The sequence below is a fragment of the Chelonia mydas genome, chromosome 7, assembly GCF_015237465.2.
Source record: "Chelonia mydas isolate rCheMyd1 chromosome 7, rCheMyd1.pri.v2, whole genome shotgun sequence".
In the NCBI taxonomy this organism is placed as follows: Eukaryota; Metazoa; Chordata; order Testudines; family Cheloniidae; genus Chelonia; species Chelonia mydas.
The window spans coordinates 32,002,928-32,019,735 of NC_057853.1; the positions used below are offsets into that span (position 1 = coordinate 32,002,928).

The 16,808-nt window shown below is 53.9% G+C and overlaps 1 protein-coding gene across 3 annotated transcripts in view; it reads right to left on the bottom strand.

The window, feature by feature from the left end:
• FRMD8 (FERM domain containing 8) overlaps positions 1-16,808 on the bottom strand; it is a 19,948-nt gene continuing 3,140 nt past the window's right edge. For all 3 annotated transcript variants that reach the window (XM_027832526.3, XM_027832527.2, XM_007070356.3), the window contains 8 exons: positions 14,199-14,300; positions 13,699-13,757; positions 11,945-12,111; positions 9,488-9,706; positions 8,986-9,109; positions 8,416-8,562; positions 7,814-8,012; positions 1-6,445 (listed from right to left, as the gene is read on the bottom strand). In XM_027832526.3, coding sequence (XP_027688327.1) covers positions 6,324-6,445; positions 7,814-8,012; positions 8,416-8,562; positions 8,986-9,109; positions 9,488-9,706; positions 11,945-12,111; positions 13,699-13,757; positions 14,199-14,300 — 1,139 coding nt within the window. In that variant the 3' untranslated portion in view covers positions 1-6,323. The remainder of the gene's footprint in view (positions 6,446-7,813; positions 8,013-8,415; positions 8,563-8,985; positions 9,110-9,487; positions 9,707-11,944; positions 12,112-13,698; positions 13,758-14,198; positions 14,301-16,808) is intronic.

Genomic DNA, 16,808 nt, shown 5'->3' on the forward strand with positions numbered 1-16,808 from the left:
TTTGTTGAAAACAGCCTCTTTATTATAAGAGTGATCTGTAGCATACAAAAGAAAAATATTAGTATGTACACAATTTTTTTTCCTTCTAAAAATGAAATCCACACAGAAATCAGTAAAAAGAGAAGGCCATTTTTTGTGTTGCATATTGTTGATAGGTATGACATTTCCAGATCAGGGGAATTCAAACACACACATCACACAAAAGAATTAACACTTCCAGATACAAGATACAATGAGCACAAGACAGAATGATACAGTTCAGACAGACGTGCATAATTATTGGCTTGATTCTCCATTACAAACTCAGGTCTCTTTGAGGGCAGAATCCAGCCTGGAAAAGCACAATTCCTCCAGGTAACATTAGAATGATTTGCTTACTGGCTACCAGAAAGAATACATTTCAGTCCATTTCCTTCCATGGCACTGCGTTTAAAGGCACATTTACAAAGTGCTGGGCATAAACTGATCTTAGACCCAGCTGTATGGATCGTGGTTTAAGACACATGTTGGCAATTTTATCCCGAAAGGCATCATGGCACCAGACAAACAAGACATGCAACCTTGCCAAGAGTGAAAAATATGGATCTCACTCCACAGACTTCTAGAATTAAACATAGAAGAAGGCTGGAATGAAAGGAACACTTATGCACAGAACCCAAAATTCACTCTACACAAAACAAAGGGGAAGGTTTACAAAGCCTGCTGTGAATAGACATTTTTTGGAATTTTTAAATAAAATAAGTCAGTGACAAAGTTATTTGGATTTAAATGCCATTCAGAGTCCCAAATACAGTACAACAGCATCAGGAGGAGAAAGCCAAAAGGGAAACCGACCAGTTAACTTTAATGGTAAATGGAAAAAATGAGACACAGGACCAATGGTGAAAAATTCTCCACATGGCAACTAGTTAGTGTTGTAGGTTTTTCAAAACCTATGTTAATAATATGGAGTTTTATGTTGATAATGGGCCAGAACATCAGCTGGTCTAAATCAACACAACAGTGATCCCAGGTGCTGTAAACAGCACAGCTTCAGTGAAGACCTGGACAAGTGCCTCAGAGTACAAAGCTGTCTTCTTGTAGCTGTTGTGAAATATACCGGAGGAGGAGGAGGAGGACACACCAAGTGATCATTTGTAAAGTACTAGGGGGCATTATTTAGATCTGTGAAACCAAAACAGTAGCCCTGTGCCTTCCAAAAATGAGAGGAAGTGGGTCCAAATGTTGCCCAAGTGTAATTAAAAAACACCCCTCCTGCGTTTTTAGCCAAACCTCAAACCAACAGCAGTGTTTATATGGTTAAAAAAAAAAAAAAAAAAAATCGTCCAAACCCAAAACATTGCGGCAATTGTGCTAGAGCAGTTTCTTGTGACATTTGACCTAGCAAAAGGAGGAGTCCAGTTATGCAAGCACTAGCAGTTGCAAATGGCTAAGAGGCAAACTATTTTCTCCCCCGGCCCCTCCCACACTGCTAACTGCAAGCTGAACAGGAAGTGCAGAATGAAGGCCGAGCTCAGCATTTTTAACAGCCCCCATGGCAGTCCCCAAAACCGAGCACACAACAGGCACTGACCAAAGCGCCAACTCAGCCTGAATCCAATCGCACAGAGGGGGATTGGAACCTTGAATGCTTTGGGCCTGGTTCCATCAGCTTCATGTAGCAATTTTATCCCAGTGCATGCAAGGACCCAGTGGTATTTCACACCCACTTGCCACTGCAGCGAACCTCGCACCAGATGCAAAATGTAGGCCTTTGGTCTGGTCTGAAGGCTTTTGCAGCATTAAAGAGACAAGCTGCTTCAAGGTGCCTTCCAGTGACATGACATAACTCAGAGTATTCAGGGTTCAGACACTGGGTGTCTCAGGTTTAACATGAATGATCCGTAGCCAAGAGTTTTCAACAGTGACTAAGGATTTTGGGTGCTTCAACTTTTGGGTACCCTTAAAAGGGGCCTGATTTCCAGGAATTGCTGAGCACCTGCCCTTTGAAAATCCAGTCACATTGGAGGAGTCTCAGGCTGGGCACTCCCCAGAATCACTACTGAAACCCAGGGCCCTCGGGTTTAGCTGACCTGTGGCTCATTCCCAGCTGCAGCAGCTCCTCCATGTCCCTTCCGCACACCCAGCTCCTTCCTGCATTCACTTCCCAGACCTCAGACGCCGCAGCAGAAAAACTATCCCCCCACCCCGTGCTCCACTCCAAATCTGCAAGAATCCACGTCTGTCTCACAAAGCCTTGTGTTTCAGTCCCATGGCACAAGAAGAGCCCAGCCTTTGCATATGGGATATCAGAGTTCTCCTGCCCAGAAAATGTGGCTGTCACCTTTAACCGATGTGCTTTTCTTTTACCCCTGACGAGACTCGGATGCTTTCTGTGGTGTACCATTGCAATGCTCACATTAACATGGTGACTCTGCAGTACAGTGAGAAACAGACAGGCACCCCAGGGAAGGTTCTAAAGCCTCCTGGTTTGAAACAGGATCATGCCCTGTATTTTTTGCGTTTTCTCAAATCACTAGCAACCCCCACCTCCGCTCCATTCAGCGCTTGGAGCCAGATTCACCGCTGTCCTGCACCTTTGTGCTGTGGCTCCTGTTAGTGCAAAGTGGTACAAGATGCTAACTGGGTCAGAACAGCACTGGGAAAAAGCAGAGCTGATCACAGATGTGGCTTGGAAGCAGAAGGGGCAGTGCCATCGCACTGGGAGAACGGCTGGAGCCAGAGCACCGGCTGGCAGAGCTAGAAATCAGACCAGGACCCAGATGGAGCGAAAGCATTTATGAAGTCCCTATAGCAGACCCCCTTCCAACACTGAGATGAGGACAGAGCCCAACACTTGGCTCCAAGCCCCAGCTGGAGAACCCCTAGAGTCACTGACTGACCTAGCACTAAGGGCATGGCTACACTGGAAACATCAAAGTGCTCCCGCAGCAGCGCTTTCAAGTGCGAGTGTGGACGCGTGCGAGCGCTGGGAGACAGCTCTCCCAGCGCTCCTGGTAATCCACCTCCACAAGGGGTTTGGCTCCCAGTGCTCAGAGTCTGTCTACACTAGCGCTTTAAAGCGCTCAGACTTGCTGCGCTCAGGGGGGTGGTTTTTCACCCCCCTGAGCCAGCAAGTTAGAACGCTATAAAATGTCAGTGTAGCCAAGCCCTCAGGCAGTGGCACACGCTCCAGAAATACACGAATCGTGGGACTGCACACGCTACAAGCCAGAGCAAATTTAGACAAGTTGGGTCTACAAGACCCACTGGTGCTTCCACCCTTGCCATATCTAAAAGTCTGCTGTATCAGCGTCTTCGTCAGCACCGATCCAGCCCTCCCAACGCGCAGGCTGTCCCTGATAAGAGCCAAAGCTTTGCATGCCATTTGGGTGCAAACGCAGCCAGCCCTGGCAAAGCAGCCGGCCTGCTTCCACTAAGTGCTGCAGCTTTCCCAGCCAAGCCTAAAAATAATTGGAGCCTATTTTTTTCCCGTCCCCAAACCGAATCTCCCCCACCTCACACTTTTGCTGCCAAACAGGTTCTGAAACCAGCCAAGCCACTTGGTAACACACGGAAATAAACTCTATCTTTCTACCTTACGATCCGTGAACAAACTCTGCCCCACAGGAAAGTCTGCCTACGCCTCCCCCTCCTGCTGCCACTGGATCAGCAACATCCACGCTTAACGACACTGCAATGCCAGGAGGGCCCGAAGGAACGGAGGACAAGCCCACCTGGAAATCCCCAAGGGAAACCGGAGATGAACACTTCGACCCCTTAGGCACTGACAGTCTCCCCTCCAAGCAGTCTGATTGCTGATCAGTTTGGAAACCGGATGGGCACTGACAAGTGCTCAAAACCAACAGATGGGGACTAGTGCTTTTTCCCAAAGGAGCGCAGGGGAATCCAATTGAAATTCAATGGGATTTGGGCGCCTGAAACCTTTTGGAAATCTAAGACACGAAGATCAAAATGCCAGCCTCACCCCAACCGCACCATGGGCTCAGCTGCCAACCCCTGGGGGAAGAATGCAAGGTTTTTTGGCACCAGTGCTGCTAACACTGGCTAAGCAGTTTAGATCTATAGCTTATGGCCGTTTACCCTGTCTAGGCAGCGCAGGGGAATGAACTGCCATCCAGGGTCAATCCACGAGCAGGAACACCTGGTTCCCTGGGGGGGTGTGTTGAGAAGGAGACAAGCAAATGGTCGTGGTACAATCCCCGGAAAACCCTCGCTGCTGTAGGAGAGAGATTTCCAAGGGCACATGCATGATGGAGACTGGAGAGCCCAGGAGCATGTGCTATGCTTGTGCAGCTGAGGTGTGTGGCTGGCAGGTCTGTATAGCTTAAGATTCTCAATACTCCTGGGTGATGTCCCTCCTCCCCCAGATTTCCCAAGCATGCAAAGCCACTGCCAGCCACCAAGGGTTTGTCTAGATGGGGAAATAGACTTATTCCACTTTCACACTCTCAGCTTGCTTCCCACTCTCCAAACAGCACTGCGGTAAGCAAGGCTACGGTTTCCAGTCAGCACCCAATTCCCAGTGAAATTCAACAGGAGTTCAGAGACTAAATTCACTCTGTCCCTTTAAACACCCCACCCTGAAAGGTTTTTTTTCCATATTGAAAGGATGTCTCCACCCACCCTAGATTGAACAGAGCAGATTTAAAAAGGGGGTTGGGGATTAACAGGCAACACTGTCCTTTAAGAAGCACCCACTAGAGCTCTTCCCCACTAGGAAAATAAAGCACCTACAGGAAAGTGTGCAGTGCTGGGGTTTTAAGGCTAAGATTTTCAAAAATGAAGCAAGAGATTTAGATGCCCAGCTCTTGTTAAAGTTAACAGGGCTGGTGTATCTAAACCCCTTTGGCTCAAGTCCAAACCAAGACACAGGCTGAGTTGTTCAAAACAGCCTATCTGTACTGAATGGATAAGGCAAAGCAGTTTGGACTCCTGGTATGTCACCACACCCAACTTGAAATAGACCAACCATCAGCCTCAGAAAGGCAAGGAGCTTGTTCCCTCCAACAGAGGCACAGCCAGTGAGGAAACCTGCTGCAGTCAATTACTGATCCTTTGTATTAATACCCCAGCGTGCCTTCTTCACAGCTGAACAAAGATTCTTGTGGGGGAAGTCACCCATTTCCTGCACCAGCAACTCACTTGTCCAGCCATCAAGAAAAATATCCCATCAACAGAAAGGGTGATACTTACAGTCCTAACGTACAAACCCCTCCAAAAAGCGGGCCAAGTTCCTGGGGCAGGAAGGGATTTTTAGGGCCGGTGAGATGTCCTGAGCCGATAGGCCCAGACAGGAGGCTTCTTTCTTAGTGAAGTGTCGGCAGCAAAGCAATCTTCCCCGCTTCGCTTCGCTGAACACCTCATGCCTACCTCTCCTGGACTGAATTAGCTATGGACCAGAGGCAAGGCCAGCTTTGAAATCAGACTCACCCAGCTGAATTGCAAAAGGTCTTAAAGCTGCTACGCACTCAGTTCACCCAGAAACGCAGGCGGGGTTATGTCGGAATCGCTAGACCCCTTCCCTGCCCTACTCCCGCACAGGTTTGAAAATGGAACGACCCACCAGCGGATATAGCCAAGACACTTCAACAGTCTATCGAATGGGGAATGGACCAACGCCGCGCAGCCCTTCCCGCCCTGCGCGGGAGACCGGACGAATCCCTCTCCTCAAGGGGAGGTGACATTCAGAGACAGGAGAGTTTCCCCACTCAGGACTAGCGAGGTGCTGCGGGACCCTGACGCGCTGCACTGATGGGCACATGCAGGCAGGTTCTGGCCCTGCACTCCGTGAAGCCTGGGCCGACGGGACGCTTCACCCCGGGGGAAAGACACAGAGCTCTGGGGCAGGAACGATGCAGAGCACACTCGCCATCAGGAGAGCTCTCAGAGGCCTAGGAGCGTGGAGGGGTGGGCAAGATGATCTCAGAGCAACACTGGCTCGGCGAGGTGGCATGGCTGCTCTTCCCCTCATTTACATCAGTGCCAACTGAAATCCACGGTGTCGTGCCAGCACAGGTACAGTAGAACCACACTGGGAGGCTTCTGCCGCCCGGGGGAAGGAGGGGGTGTCAGTGCCCACAAAGAACACGCAAAGCAACATAACCAGAGGAGCCCCAGCACCGAAGGGCCTAGGCTGGAATGGCTGCAGAAGAGGGACTAGACAGGACTTTCGATGCAGCAAGCTGGGATCCCACTGGTATAAATTAACACAGAATAACTTAGAGAGGCTCCTAGCCCAGAGGAGAGCCAGCGTGCTGGGCACAGGGCATGCCCCTAGATGGATCGGTCCATTGCTCCCTGTGCACCGGCGAAGACGGCACTCAGCCCTGCTCCAGGCTCTCCGCTGGCGCCTGCACAGCGGAGTAGGAGGTAGGGCCGTGCGAGAACTGGCGGGTGAAGAAGGAGGCCGTCCGCTTGGGTTTCACACGCTTGATCTCTTTACCTGGAGCCCAGGGAGCAGGGTAAGAAGGTGGGGAGGAGAGATACGGGCACAAGTCAGCCCCGGATTCACCCACTGGACTCCACGGGGCCACAGCTTAATGGTGGGAGCTGAAAATGGCTAACAAAATGACTGCTTCCCCCGAGACACAGCTCCTGAGGGTCACAGCAGAGTTAAAGGCAGGATACGGGGGTTCTATCCTCAACTCTGGGGATGGGGGAGCTGGGAGCCAGGATGCCTGGGTTCTCTCCCTGGCTCTGGAGGGGAGTGGAGTCTAGTGGGTTACTGTAGCAGGGGCTGGGAGCCAGGACCCCTGGATTCTATCTCAGGCTCTGCCACTTACTCACCCACCTGTTTGGTAACCCCGGTAATGGGGTGATAATGGAGCTATGAGACTCCACTGGGGGTGACTCTAGAGCAGAGGTGGACAAACTACATGTGGCCCACGGGACCGTCCTGCCCAGCCCCTGAGCTCGTGGCCCAGGAAGCTAGTCCCTGGACTCTCCCCCACTGCTCCCCTCCCTGACAGCCTCACCTCGCCATGCCGCCAGCACAATGCTCTGGGCACCGGGGCTGTGAGCTCCTGGGGCAGCGCAACTGCAGAGCCCGGCCTGACCCAGTGCTCTGTGCTGCGCGGCGCGGCTGCCTGTCCTGGTGCAGCTGCGCCGCCAGCCAGCGGTGCTCCAGGCAGCGCGGTCAGGGGGCAGGATAGAGGGCAGGGGAGTTCGTGGGGTGGTCAGGGGCATGGATAGGGGTTGGGGTAGTCAGAGGGCGGGGAACAGGGAGATTAAATGGGGTCAGGGGTCCTGGGGGGGCAGTCAGGAAGGAGAGGAGGGGTTGGATGGGGCAGTGGGGGGTGGTCAGGGGACAGGGAGCGACGGGGGGGGTGGATGGGGCAGGGGTCGGGGGGGCAGTCAGGAAGGAGAGGGGGGTTGGATGGGGCGGTGGGGGGCAGTTAGGGGTGGAGGCTCCGGTCAGGGGACTGAGAGCTGTAGGGGGGTGGACAGGGCAAGGGTCCCTGGGGGGCTGTCAGGGAACCGGGTGGTTGAATGGGGCAGGAGTCCTGGGGGGACCGTCAGGGGGCGAGAAGCGGGGGGGGGGGGGGGGGGGGGGGGGGGGGGGGTCAGATAGGGGGTGGGGGCCGGGCCATGCCTGGCTGTTTCAGGAGGCAGAGCCTCCCCTAACTGGCCCTCCATACAATTTCAGACACCTGATGTGGCCCTCAGGCCAAAAAGCTTGCCCGCCCCAGCTCTAGAGCAGGAGAGAGATACAGGAGGTTCCAGAGGACTGGCAGAGGGCAGGGAAGGCCCAGTGGTGGCTCCAAGCTGGGTGCCGCACCACAGGACAACCCCCCCGCCCCTCCCCGCTTACCATCCTCAACGTAGTCTATGGTGGCGAGGTGCTGGACGCGGCTGCAGACCACGCTGCTCTGCCGCCGCAGCTTGGGGCGCTGCTTGCTGGCCAGAGGAGGCAGCGTGGGGCTCTGGAGGCTGCTGTTCTCCGGGGCCGACAGCTCCGCCGCTGCGCTCAGCTCCAGGCAGTACTCGATAAGGCCGCTCATCAGCTCTGCCTGCAGGGAGCAGGGGCTGTCGGTCAGCGGGGCCTTCCCCACCAGGGCGCAGCGGGGACTGGCTGGCTCAGAGAGGTGGGGAATGGGACAGGAGGCCGTTCCTCTAGAGGGGGCCCCAGGTCTGATCCAGCCCCATGCAGGGGAGATTGGCTGGCTCAGGGAATGGGGCCTGGGGACTTTCCCTTCTAACCCAGCCCCAGGAAGAGCCTGTTCCCAGTCTGGTGGTTGTTTGTTGGCCTTTGAAACAAATCCAGGCTCCAGTAGGGGAAGACGGCCAGTGCTGTGATGGGAGCATTGCTCTGAGCACGGACTATACCCCCTGCTGCTTGCTGGCCGCCTCGGTGAGGCGGCCAGATGCTGGATGGGGCCCAGAGACCAAAAACACCCCAGAGATCCCAGTCACCTGCTTGGAGTAAATCTTCAGCAGCTTGTTGACCAGGGTCCCTTCGTTTTCCCCATCGAACTCCAGCCAGAGAATGTGCTCCTCCTCCTCATCGGGGTACGTGTGGTCCCACGAGAGCTCCTGGAACCGCAGGCCCAGCAAGACATGCTGCCACAGAAAGAGGGATGGAGCATGGGACCTTTCTCTCCCAGGGGGTGCCAGCTACAATCCAGCCCCAGGGCATTGGAGGGTACTGGCTGGCTGGCTTGCGGGGTAGGGAATGGGACATAGGGTCTTTCCCTTCTAGGGGGCACTGTCTGTGATCTGGCCCCATAGCAGGGGGACTGGCTGGCTCAGCATTATGGAAAACAGAGCATACATGTGGGCAGTATTAGGAGGCACTAGAGTGTGTGGGGAGCAGCATAGGGGGCTCTGGGCGGTACAGGAAGGATCTGGGCAGCACTAGAAGGCACTGTAGGGATACAGGGGATCCAGAGGCAGCCCCCAGCCATGACCCCAAAAAAGCAATATATGTCCCCATGCACAGCTCTCATGCATCCCCCCGCCACTGGATCCCCTGAGCAGCGTTACCTTCTCCTTGCTGTCCATGACGTACACACCCTCCAAGCTGATGGCAACTGACACAGCCTTGCGCCCTCCCCGGTGCAGGAAGCCCTGGGCTGGCTTGTCAATCTCCCCGTAGAAGAAAGCACAGCTGGAGAGAGAAAGACACATCCGTTGCACCAAGGCAGATAGGCCTTGCATGGGGAAGTGCTCGGATTTCACAAGCGCTCACTAACAGAACTGGGAAGGCTTTGGGGTTTGTCCCCCTGGGCACCATATTCCTCCCCCATGTCCCCTGACCCACAGATAGCAAAGATACAGGCGCTATTGCGAGATCTTGTCACACTCCGGCCAGGAAATGGTTCTTGCACAGCTAGGTCACCCCCTGAGGGGCCTGGGCAGACCACGAACAGGGGAGATGGTGGAATTAATGGGATTGCTGGGCTGGGATTACCAAATCCCTCCCGCCCACGCCACTGACAGGTGCAGGAGTTACCAGGTTATTCAGCAGCCAAGTGCCCAGACTCACCCATAGTACGGCAGCTGGTGGCACCTCTGCAGATAGGCCCGGTAGTGCTGGCACAGAGCCTCAGGCTCTTCACAGGCTGCCTCCTCCCGCACTGCTTGGTAGGCCTGGAGCAGCCCCTGCTCGTAGGCTGGCTGCTTGGCCCCCCGCTTCCACAGTGCCGTCAGCAGGCTGTGCCCCCGCCGGCAGAGGTGAGCAGGCAGGAAGGCCTCCAGATTCTCCCTGCAGGGACAGCACAGCTCTCAGAACCGGGGGGGCAGCAGCCCCCCCATAGTCCCCAGGGGTAGGACAGCTCCCCCGCTTCAACACCCCCCACTCCTGGGCTATGACTCCTCCCTCCCCCCTGCAACCCTCTTCACTGAGATTCCACCCTCCCCCATTATGGGAGCCGCCTGATCCAGTTAACCATCCCCCTCCAGGCTATGGCAGCCCCCTTCCTCTCCAGCTCCCCTAGAGATTGTAACTTGTGTGGGTACCACCGGTCTGGTGGTTAGCGGGGGCTGGGAGCCAGTACTCCTGGGTGCTATTTCGAGCTCTGCCACGGTCAGAAGCATCACAGCTTACAGAGCATTTACGAGTACATCCCTGGCATCATCTCCTCTCCTGCCGACCCACGCAGGGCGGCTTTCCCCGTTCTGCACACGTACAGGCTGGCGGGGGCACACTTGAAACAGCTGCGACTACACGCACCAGGAGAGGTGGGCGTTGCACTGCTACAAGCACCACCCCAGTGAATAGCACCATTGTTCACAAGCAAGCCCAGTTAAGCTGCTCCATGGACAGAGCATTGCTGGGTGGGACAATGAGCTATTATCCTGGCTCAGGATCCCAGCCAAACTCGCATTCTGGGATCAGCATACCCCCTACCAGGAGCGTCCAGCTGCAGCGAGAGTGGGGAAAACCCGCCCCATCTTCATTTCCCAGCATGACTCCAAGCACGGGAAAGCACATTCAGCAGTGGGACTGGGAGCTGGTGCTCCTCAGTTCTATTCCCAGCTCCAGGAAAGGAGTTAGAGGAACAGGGGGCTGGGAGCCAGGATTCCTGGGTTCCATTCCCAGTTCTGGGAGGGAAGTACACTCAACTAGATTAAGGATGTCAAACATACAGCCTGCAGACCAAGTGTGGCCTGTATGATGTATTTGTGGCTTGCATAACATTCAAGTGGTAAAAAATCTGAAGCTTCCCAATGTCATCGGCGTGTGACTGATATCACTGCATCTGCGGAGTCTGCCAAGAGCTTGACACAATAGCTCAGAGATGGAGTGGGGGGAATGCCCTGAGTGCAACACAGTGAGGCCTGCCTAAGTCTGCAGAGAGCCTGAACTAATCGCTTTGGGTGGGGGAGGGAAAACTGTCCTGAATGTAACTGACACACCTGAGTCTCTAATGATACTTTAAGGGGTCCACTCCCCATGACACAAACTATTCTCACTGGCGGTCAATCTCTCAGAGGACAATGTCAGACTATTCCACGGCTGATCATTTTAGCAGATGGAAAGGGAGAGGGGGTGGGGAGCAACTGTTGTAGGGAAGGGAGAGCGGAGAGAAAGAGAAAGGAAGGTGGGAAAATGAAGACCCAAAGTGGGAAAACAACAATCAGACCAGAGCTTTGCTCCTGGACTGATACTGAACGCAGGAACAGAAGAGTAGCTGGTGGAGTTGAGTGTAGAGGCTTTGCAAGCTCTATGGCATTTCTCTGTATAGACGTAACAATAGTTATTGACTGTTGCATCTGAACATTCCCTGAAAATTCAGGGAATGTTCTAGGCATCAATGGCCAATAGATTTTGGGGGGGAAATATGGAGGACACATGGAGCCTCTGCCATTTGATTCACACAGCCAGCGTCAAGCACTTGTGCAATTGTGTATAAATCAAACAAGTAGTCGATGGCACTATTAACGCCTCCAGCATAACATCACCCCTGCTTCTCCCTGCTCATCCTCCCAAGAGTAACACGTTGACACCCCGAATGACTGATTGCCCAGACGAACAGAAAAATGGGGGGATGGAGGGGGGGGAATGGGAGCATGTACACAACCCCTGGCACAGAGAGGAGAATGGGGGACCCTGATATGGGGGTAGAGGGAATGCGTGGCATACAGAACCCCTGGCATGGGGGAGATTGGGGGCAGGGTTTGCGGGGAGCCCCTGAGATGGAAGGTGGCACACAGGGAACTGTGGAGGGATGTACGGAGCCCCTGTGCCATGCGCTTGGCCTACGCAAGCTACCAAGCGTACAGCCCCCTAGCAACTGCATAAAGACTGCTCTCCCCTTGCTCCCAGGGCCAGTCCCACACCAAGACCAGTGGGAGATCTACTGGGCATCCAAGGGGGAGTACATAGGCCTGAGCTTATACCCCGGCCCACAGTTAAAAGGCTGATCCTTCAGATGACCGATACCCCTGCTCTAGACCATGCCGCCCCTTCTTCCCCTGCAATGCCCCCCCCACCCCTTACTTCAAGGCACAGGCCGTATGCTGGTCCTGGTCATAGGGACCCAGCTGCAGCCTGCAGACCAGGGCCCCCAGCTGCTCACAATCCTCGATGTCACACGGGTAGCGTCCCTCCAGGATGTTGAACTTGGCCTCTTCGTAGAGCAGCCGCAGGACGGCCTCGTTTTCGATCTGCGGGCCAAAGGGTGTGATCAAAGCAAAGGCCAGAGAGTGGCTCCAGTTCCACCTCTGGTTCAAGCTGGGCTGCCTAGGAGGTTAATTTCCAGGCCAAAAGGGCTTAGCTGATCCTCTAGTCCGATCTCCCATCTGACACAGGCCATTACATTTCACCCACCTACCCCTGCATTGAGCCCAGTCTCCGATCGAACTCTTCCAGCCTCGATGTGATGGCGTCAAAAGATTGAGACTGCCACTCCCCTTGAGAGTTCGTTGCAGTGGTTAATCACCTGCACTGTTAAAAACCGGTGCCTTATTTCTAGTTGGAACGTGTCTGGCTTCAGCTTCCACCCATTGGTTCCTCTTCTGCCTTTCTCTGCTAGGTTAAGAGCCCTGTAGCAGAGCTGGCTGGCAAGCAATTCCATTCCATGGAAAATTGTTAAGTTTCAACATTTGTTTTTGTTCTGATGGGAGAATGAAACCGAAACCCTACAAAATTTCTTATGCCCTCCCCCCATCAGGAAGCACTCACCCGGAATGTGGGGGACCCACGTTCAATACCCTGCTCCCAATTTAAATCTGACAGAGCAAGGACTTGAACCTGGGTTTCTCACATCCCAGGAAAGTGCCCTACCGGCCTGCCTCTCTTGGTGGCCCTCCCGGATCTGGAGAAGTTTCCCGTGCTACATGCGTCAAAAGGGGTTTCTGCAGAGTTTTGGTTTCCACAATCTGGTATTTTCCAAACAAAAATCATATTGATGAATTCCTGACTAGTTCTGTCCTTTTGGCACGTGGGCTTTTCTCCCCACGAAGATATCCCGCACTAACCGATCCTCTCTCAATCTGCTTCGTAATAAAATGAACAGACTGAGCTGCTTCGCTGCATGGCACTGGGAACAGAGTTAAATTAAACCGAATTTACAGCATTTCCACAGGAGTTGGAACCAGCTATAACTCAAATCTGTGGTTAACTAATGTGACTTTCCCCCGTAGATGAGGCCTAAGGAACCAGAGCAGGAGGCAGAGGGACTGATTTCACAGTTCGACACAAAGTCCAGAACACCAGGTTGGTCGTAGCAAGATTTTACAAAAGACTAGAGACAGAGCAGATGTTTTTGTAGGAGGAATTGTCTTAGGGCCCAGCATTGGGACGCAGGACACCTGAGTTCTGTTCCTGGCTCTGCCACTGACTCGTTTGTGTGACCTTGGGCAAGTCACTTCCCTCTCTGTGCTTCCGTTTCCCCATTTGTATAACAGCAAAAATAATCCCCCATCTCTCGGACTGTCTCTCAAGATCTACCCATGCAGTGCCCCACATGATGTGGCCTGGGGGATGGTCTGTGCGGTGCCTGGCACAACAGGGGCCCTGATCTGGGCTGCCAGGGAGGGGACACCCGTGCATAGCTACTGCAACAGAAATTGCGAATGACAAGGCTGGGATTTCCCGAGGACCCCATCTCTTGTGGGTTTACGCTCTTCACTCCCCAGATAATCAGAGGTTAAATAATAAGAAGTTGATCAATATGCAAAAGGCCTTGCCACACAGTTATAGAGGTGAGTGACACCAGCAGAGGAGACGCAGACAGGAGCCCATGTGCTCACCTGCAGCTCCCGTCTCTTCGAGAAAAACACGTTCCTTCTGAACTGCAGGGAAGGCTCATCTGGGAGACGAAAGAGACTCCAGTAAAGACATGTATGTGGTCCAAAAGAGTCTGCTTTACCACTGCCTCCTGGAAACTGGGGAGCCAGCCAGGCCAGATCTGGGAAGAGAACCCCAGAATCCCAGCTACCAATCCTTCTAGACTCCCTCCCCTAACTGGGGATAGACTCCCACTCCCCGCTCTAACCCACTAGATGCCCCCCCTCCCCTAGCTGGGACTAGAACCTACGACTTCTAACTCCCAAAGCTTTCACCCACTTGACCACATCCCCCTAGGAGTCCTGGCTCTTTTCACACACACCCAGATCTAGCCATTGGCGTACACCCCCCTCTGTACAACTAAGCCAGACAGTATGAGCTCAACAATTGGAGGAGGGCATTCCAAGGTCGAGGCGGGGGTGTCAGCAGGCCAGGAAGGAGCGAGGAAGCTTCACACACGCACCCTGCATGATCTCATCCTCCCGGCAATCAGTGAAACGCAAGAGCAGCTCCTGCCACTGGCGGCACACCTTGTATGGCTGGTGCTTCGGCTTCAGCTGCACCTCTAAGACAGAAAGAGAGAGAGTCTCTAACAGAGCATCAGCTACAGCCCAAAGTTGGTATTAATATTACTGTGGAACCTAGGAGTCCTGGCTCCCAGCCGCCACTGCTCTAACCCACTGCACTCCACTCTCCTCCCAGCCATCAGGACAGAATCACAGTACTATGAATAATGCACACCCCAGAATGGGGCCCCAATCTTGGCTGACACCTCTAGGAATTACTGTCATACTACCAATAATGCACACCCCCTAAAGAGGCCCTGTTGTCACCTGGGTCCTCTAGGCACTACCATCATAGAAATAAAAGACCAGCCCTCCAAGCACCTGCTAAATTCATCACTGCCAGGGTCCAGGGACAGTCAGCAGGCGGTGTGGGATGGGAGAACTCAAACACGCTCCCCACCGCCTTGTGAATGCTCCCTCTGTCCCCACAGACCTGGGAGAGGGGGCAGAGGAGGGGTAACAGCTGCGCTCCTGACCACTGGAGTCCCAAGCAGGCCATCCACACAGCAGGTTGGGATGCCACAGGGGGAGACGGTGCTGCTAACCAAGGGCAGCAGACGCACAGGTGGCAACGGAGACTGGCAGATGGAAAACCACACCCCAAAAACTCATTGATCTGAAGCATATCCAACTTCCTGAACTGCAGTTCTTTATAGTGCACCGGTCGGCATAGCTAAGGCTGTGTGTCAGTCAGGCTGTGGGAGGGGGGCTCAGTGCTGGGGCAGGGAGTTGGGGTGCAGTGCTTACCTCAGGGGGGCTCCCCAGAAGCGGCCAGCAGGTCCCTGCAGCGCCTAGGCGGAGGGGCCAGGGGGCTCTGTGTGCTGCCCCTGCCTGCAGGCACCGCCCCCACAGCTTCCATTGGCTGCGATTCCTGGCCAATGGGACCTGCAGACTCAGCGTGGAGACCCCTTGGCCTTCCCTCCCCTTAGGAGCTGCAGGGACATGCCGGCCGCTTCCGTGGAGCTGCGCGGAACCGGGTAAGGAGCCTGCCAGCCACTGAACGCCCCCCAGCACCAGCGGGGGTCCACTCCTGGGCTGTGTGCTGCCACCCCTCCCCCCAGTGGGGGTCCCGGGCCGTGCACCGCGGCTCTTTCCCCCCCCACACCAAGCACCCATGGCCCGCTCCTCCCCCCATGAATTTTTGTTTACTGCCCGTGACCTGTCCATGACTTTTACTAAAAATACCCGTGACTAAAACTTAGCCTTAGTTACAGCATCTAGGCACCCAGACAGAGACTGAGCCCCAATGACAGATGTAACAGCTTGTACTAATAGTAATGCTGGCTTCCAGGCTCTGTGCTCTAAACCACTAGACCCCACGCCCCTCCCAGTCTCCCTTCACATGGGAGGGCATCAAACCCAGCAATCCTGATTGCATCTGCTAGAAAGCCTGAGATGCTAAGTTTTGAAGACAGTCAGACATTGCTGGGACTATTACCGGGAGAGGGTTAATGAAAACCAGCAGGCTGGGGGACGTCTGAGAGAGTAAGCAAGGAACATCTGACAGGTTACAGCAGGGATGTGTTAGGGACGGGAAGCTGATGGGAGATAAGGGAACAGTTGTAAGCCAGGAGACAAAAACAACAGCTAAGCTAGCTGGAACAGTGCCATGAAATGATTCATTTTGCCTAGATGCTCCTTGGAAGTTTCCGTTCTGCTCCCAACATGCTCCCAGCTGGGAAGACTCAGGATCAACAGCCCCAGGTTGACCCAATGCCTGCCATTCAACACTTCCTGATAACACCCCTCCGGCTGGGGGCTCAGGCCCCACAGGGCAGAGCCAATTGAAGGACTTTTGCACAGAGTTCCTGGTTGCACTTAAAGCAGATGATTGTCCGGTAAGTGTGCAAGAGAGGGAATGTTACTAGTGTTCATCACAGTAAGTCAATGTAACATCACATGCTCAGTGAGGAACTCCTGTATAAACAGTCCTTCCACCCCACTCTAGGGGCAGCCGTACCTCAGAACCCACCGAGGGACCTCTGTATAAACAACAGCCGCACTTTATTACAAACATAGCAGTTGCTTTAATGACAGTTAAAATGCAGCCACCTCTGGGGTGATGTTTATACAGAGTTCCCTCGCTCACCACAGAGATGCGACCACCTCTAACAGCTGAGGCTGTTTAGAACAGAAAGCATTTCAGAACCTCTATTTAGGAACACAGGTGGATGGATACAGGAAGTTTCCTCATTCCTTATTTATTTTAACAAACAATGGCTGAGTCACACAACAGCCAACCTATCCAAAATCAAACAGCAACCATTTACTACATCCGAAATAGACAATGCGAAGTGAGAAGCAGATAAATATTTTGTCAGTGGAAAGACAGGGCAGGCTAATGATTTCAGCACAGGACCAGGAGTCAGGACTCCTGGGTTCTATGCCCAGCTCTGGGAGGACAGTAGGTCCAGCAGTTAGAGCACTGGGCCGAGAGTCAGGACTCCTGGGTTCTATCCCTAGCAAGGGAGGGGACTGCGGCTTAGTGATCAGAGCTGGGAACCAGA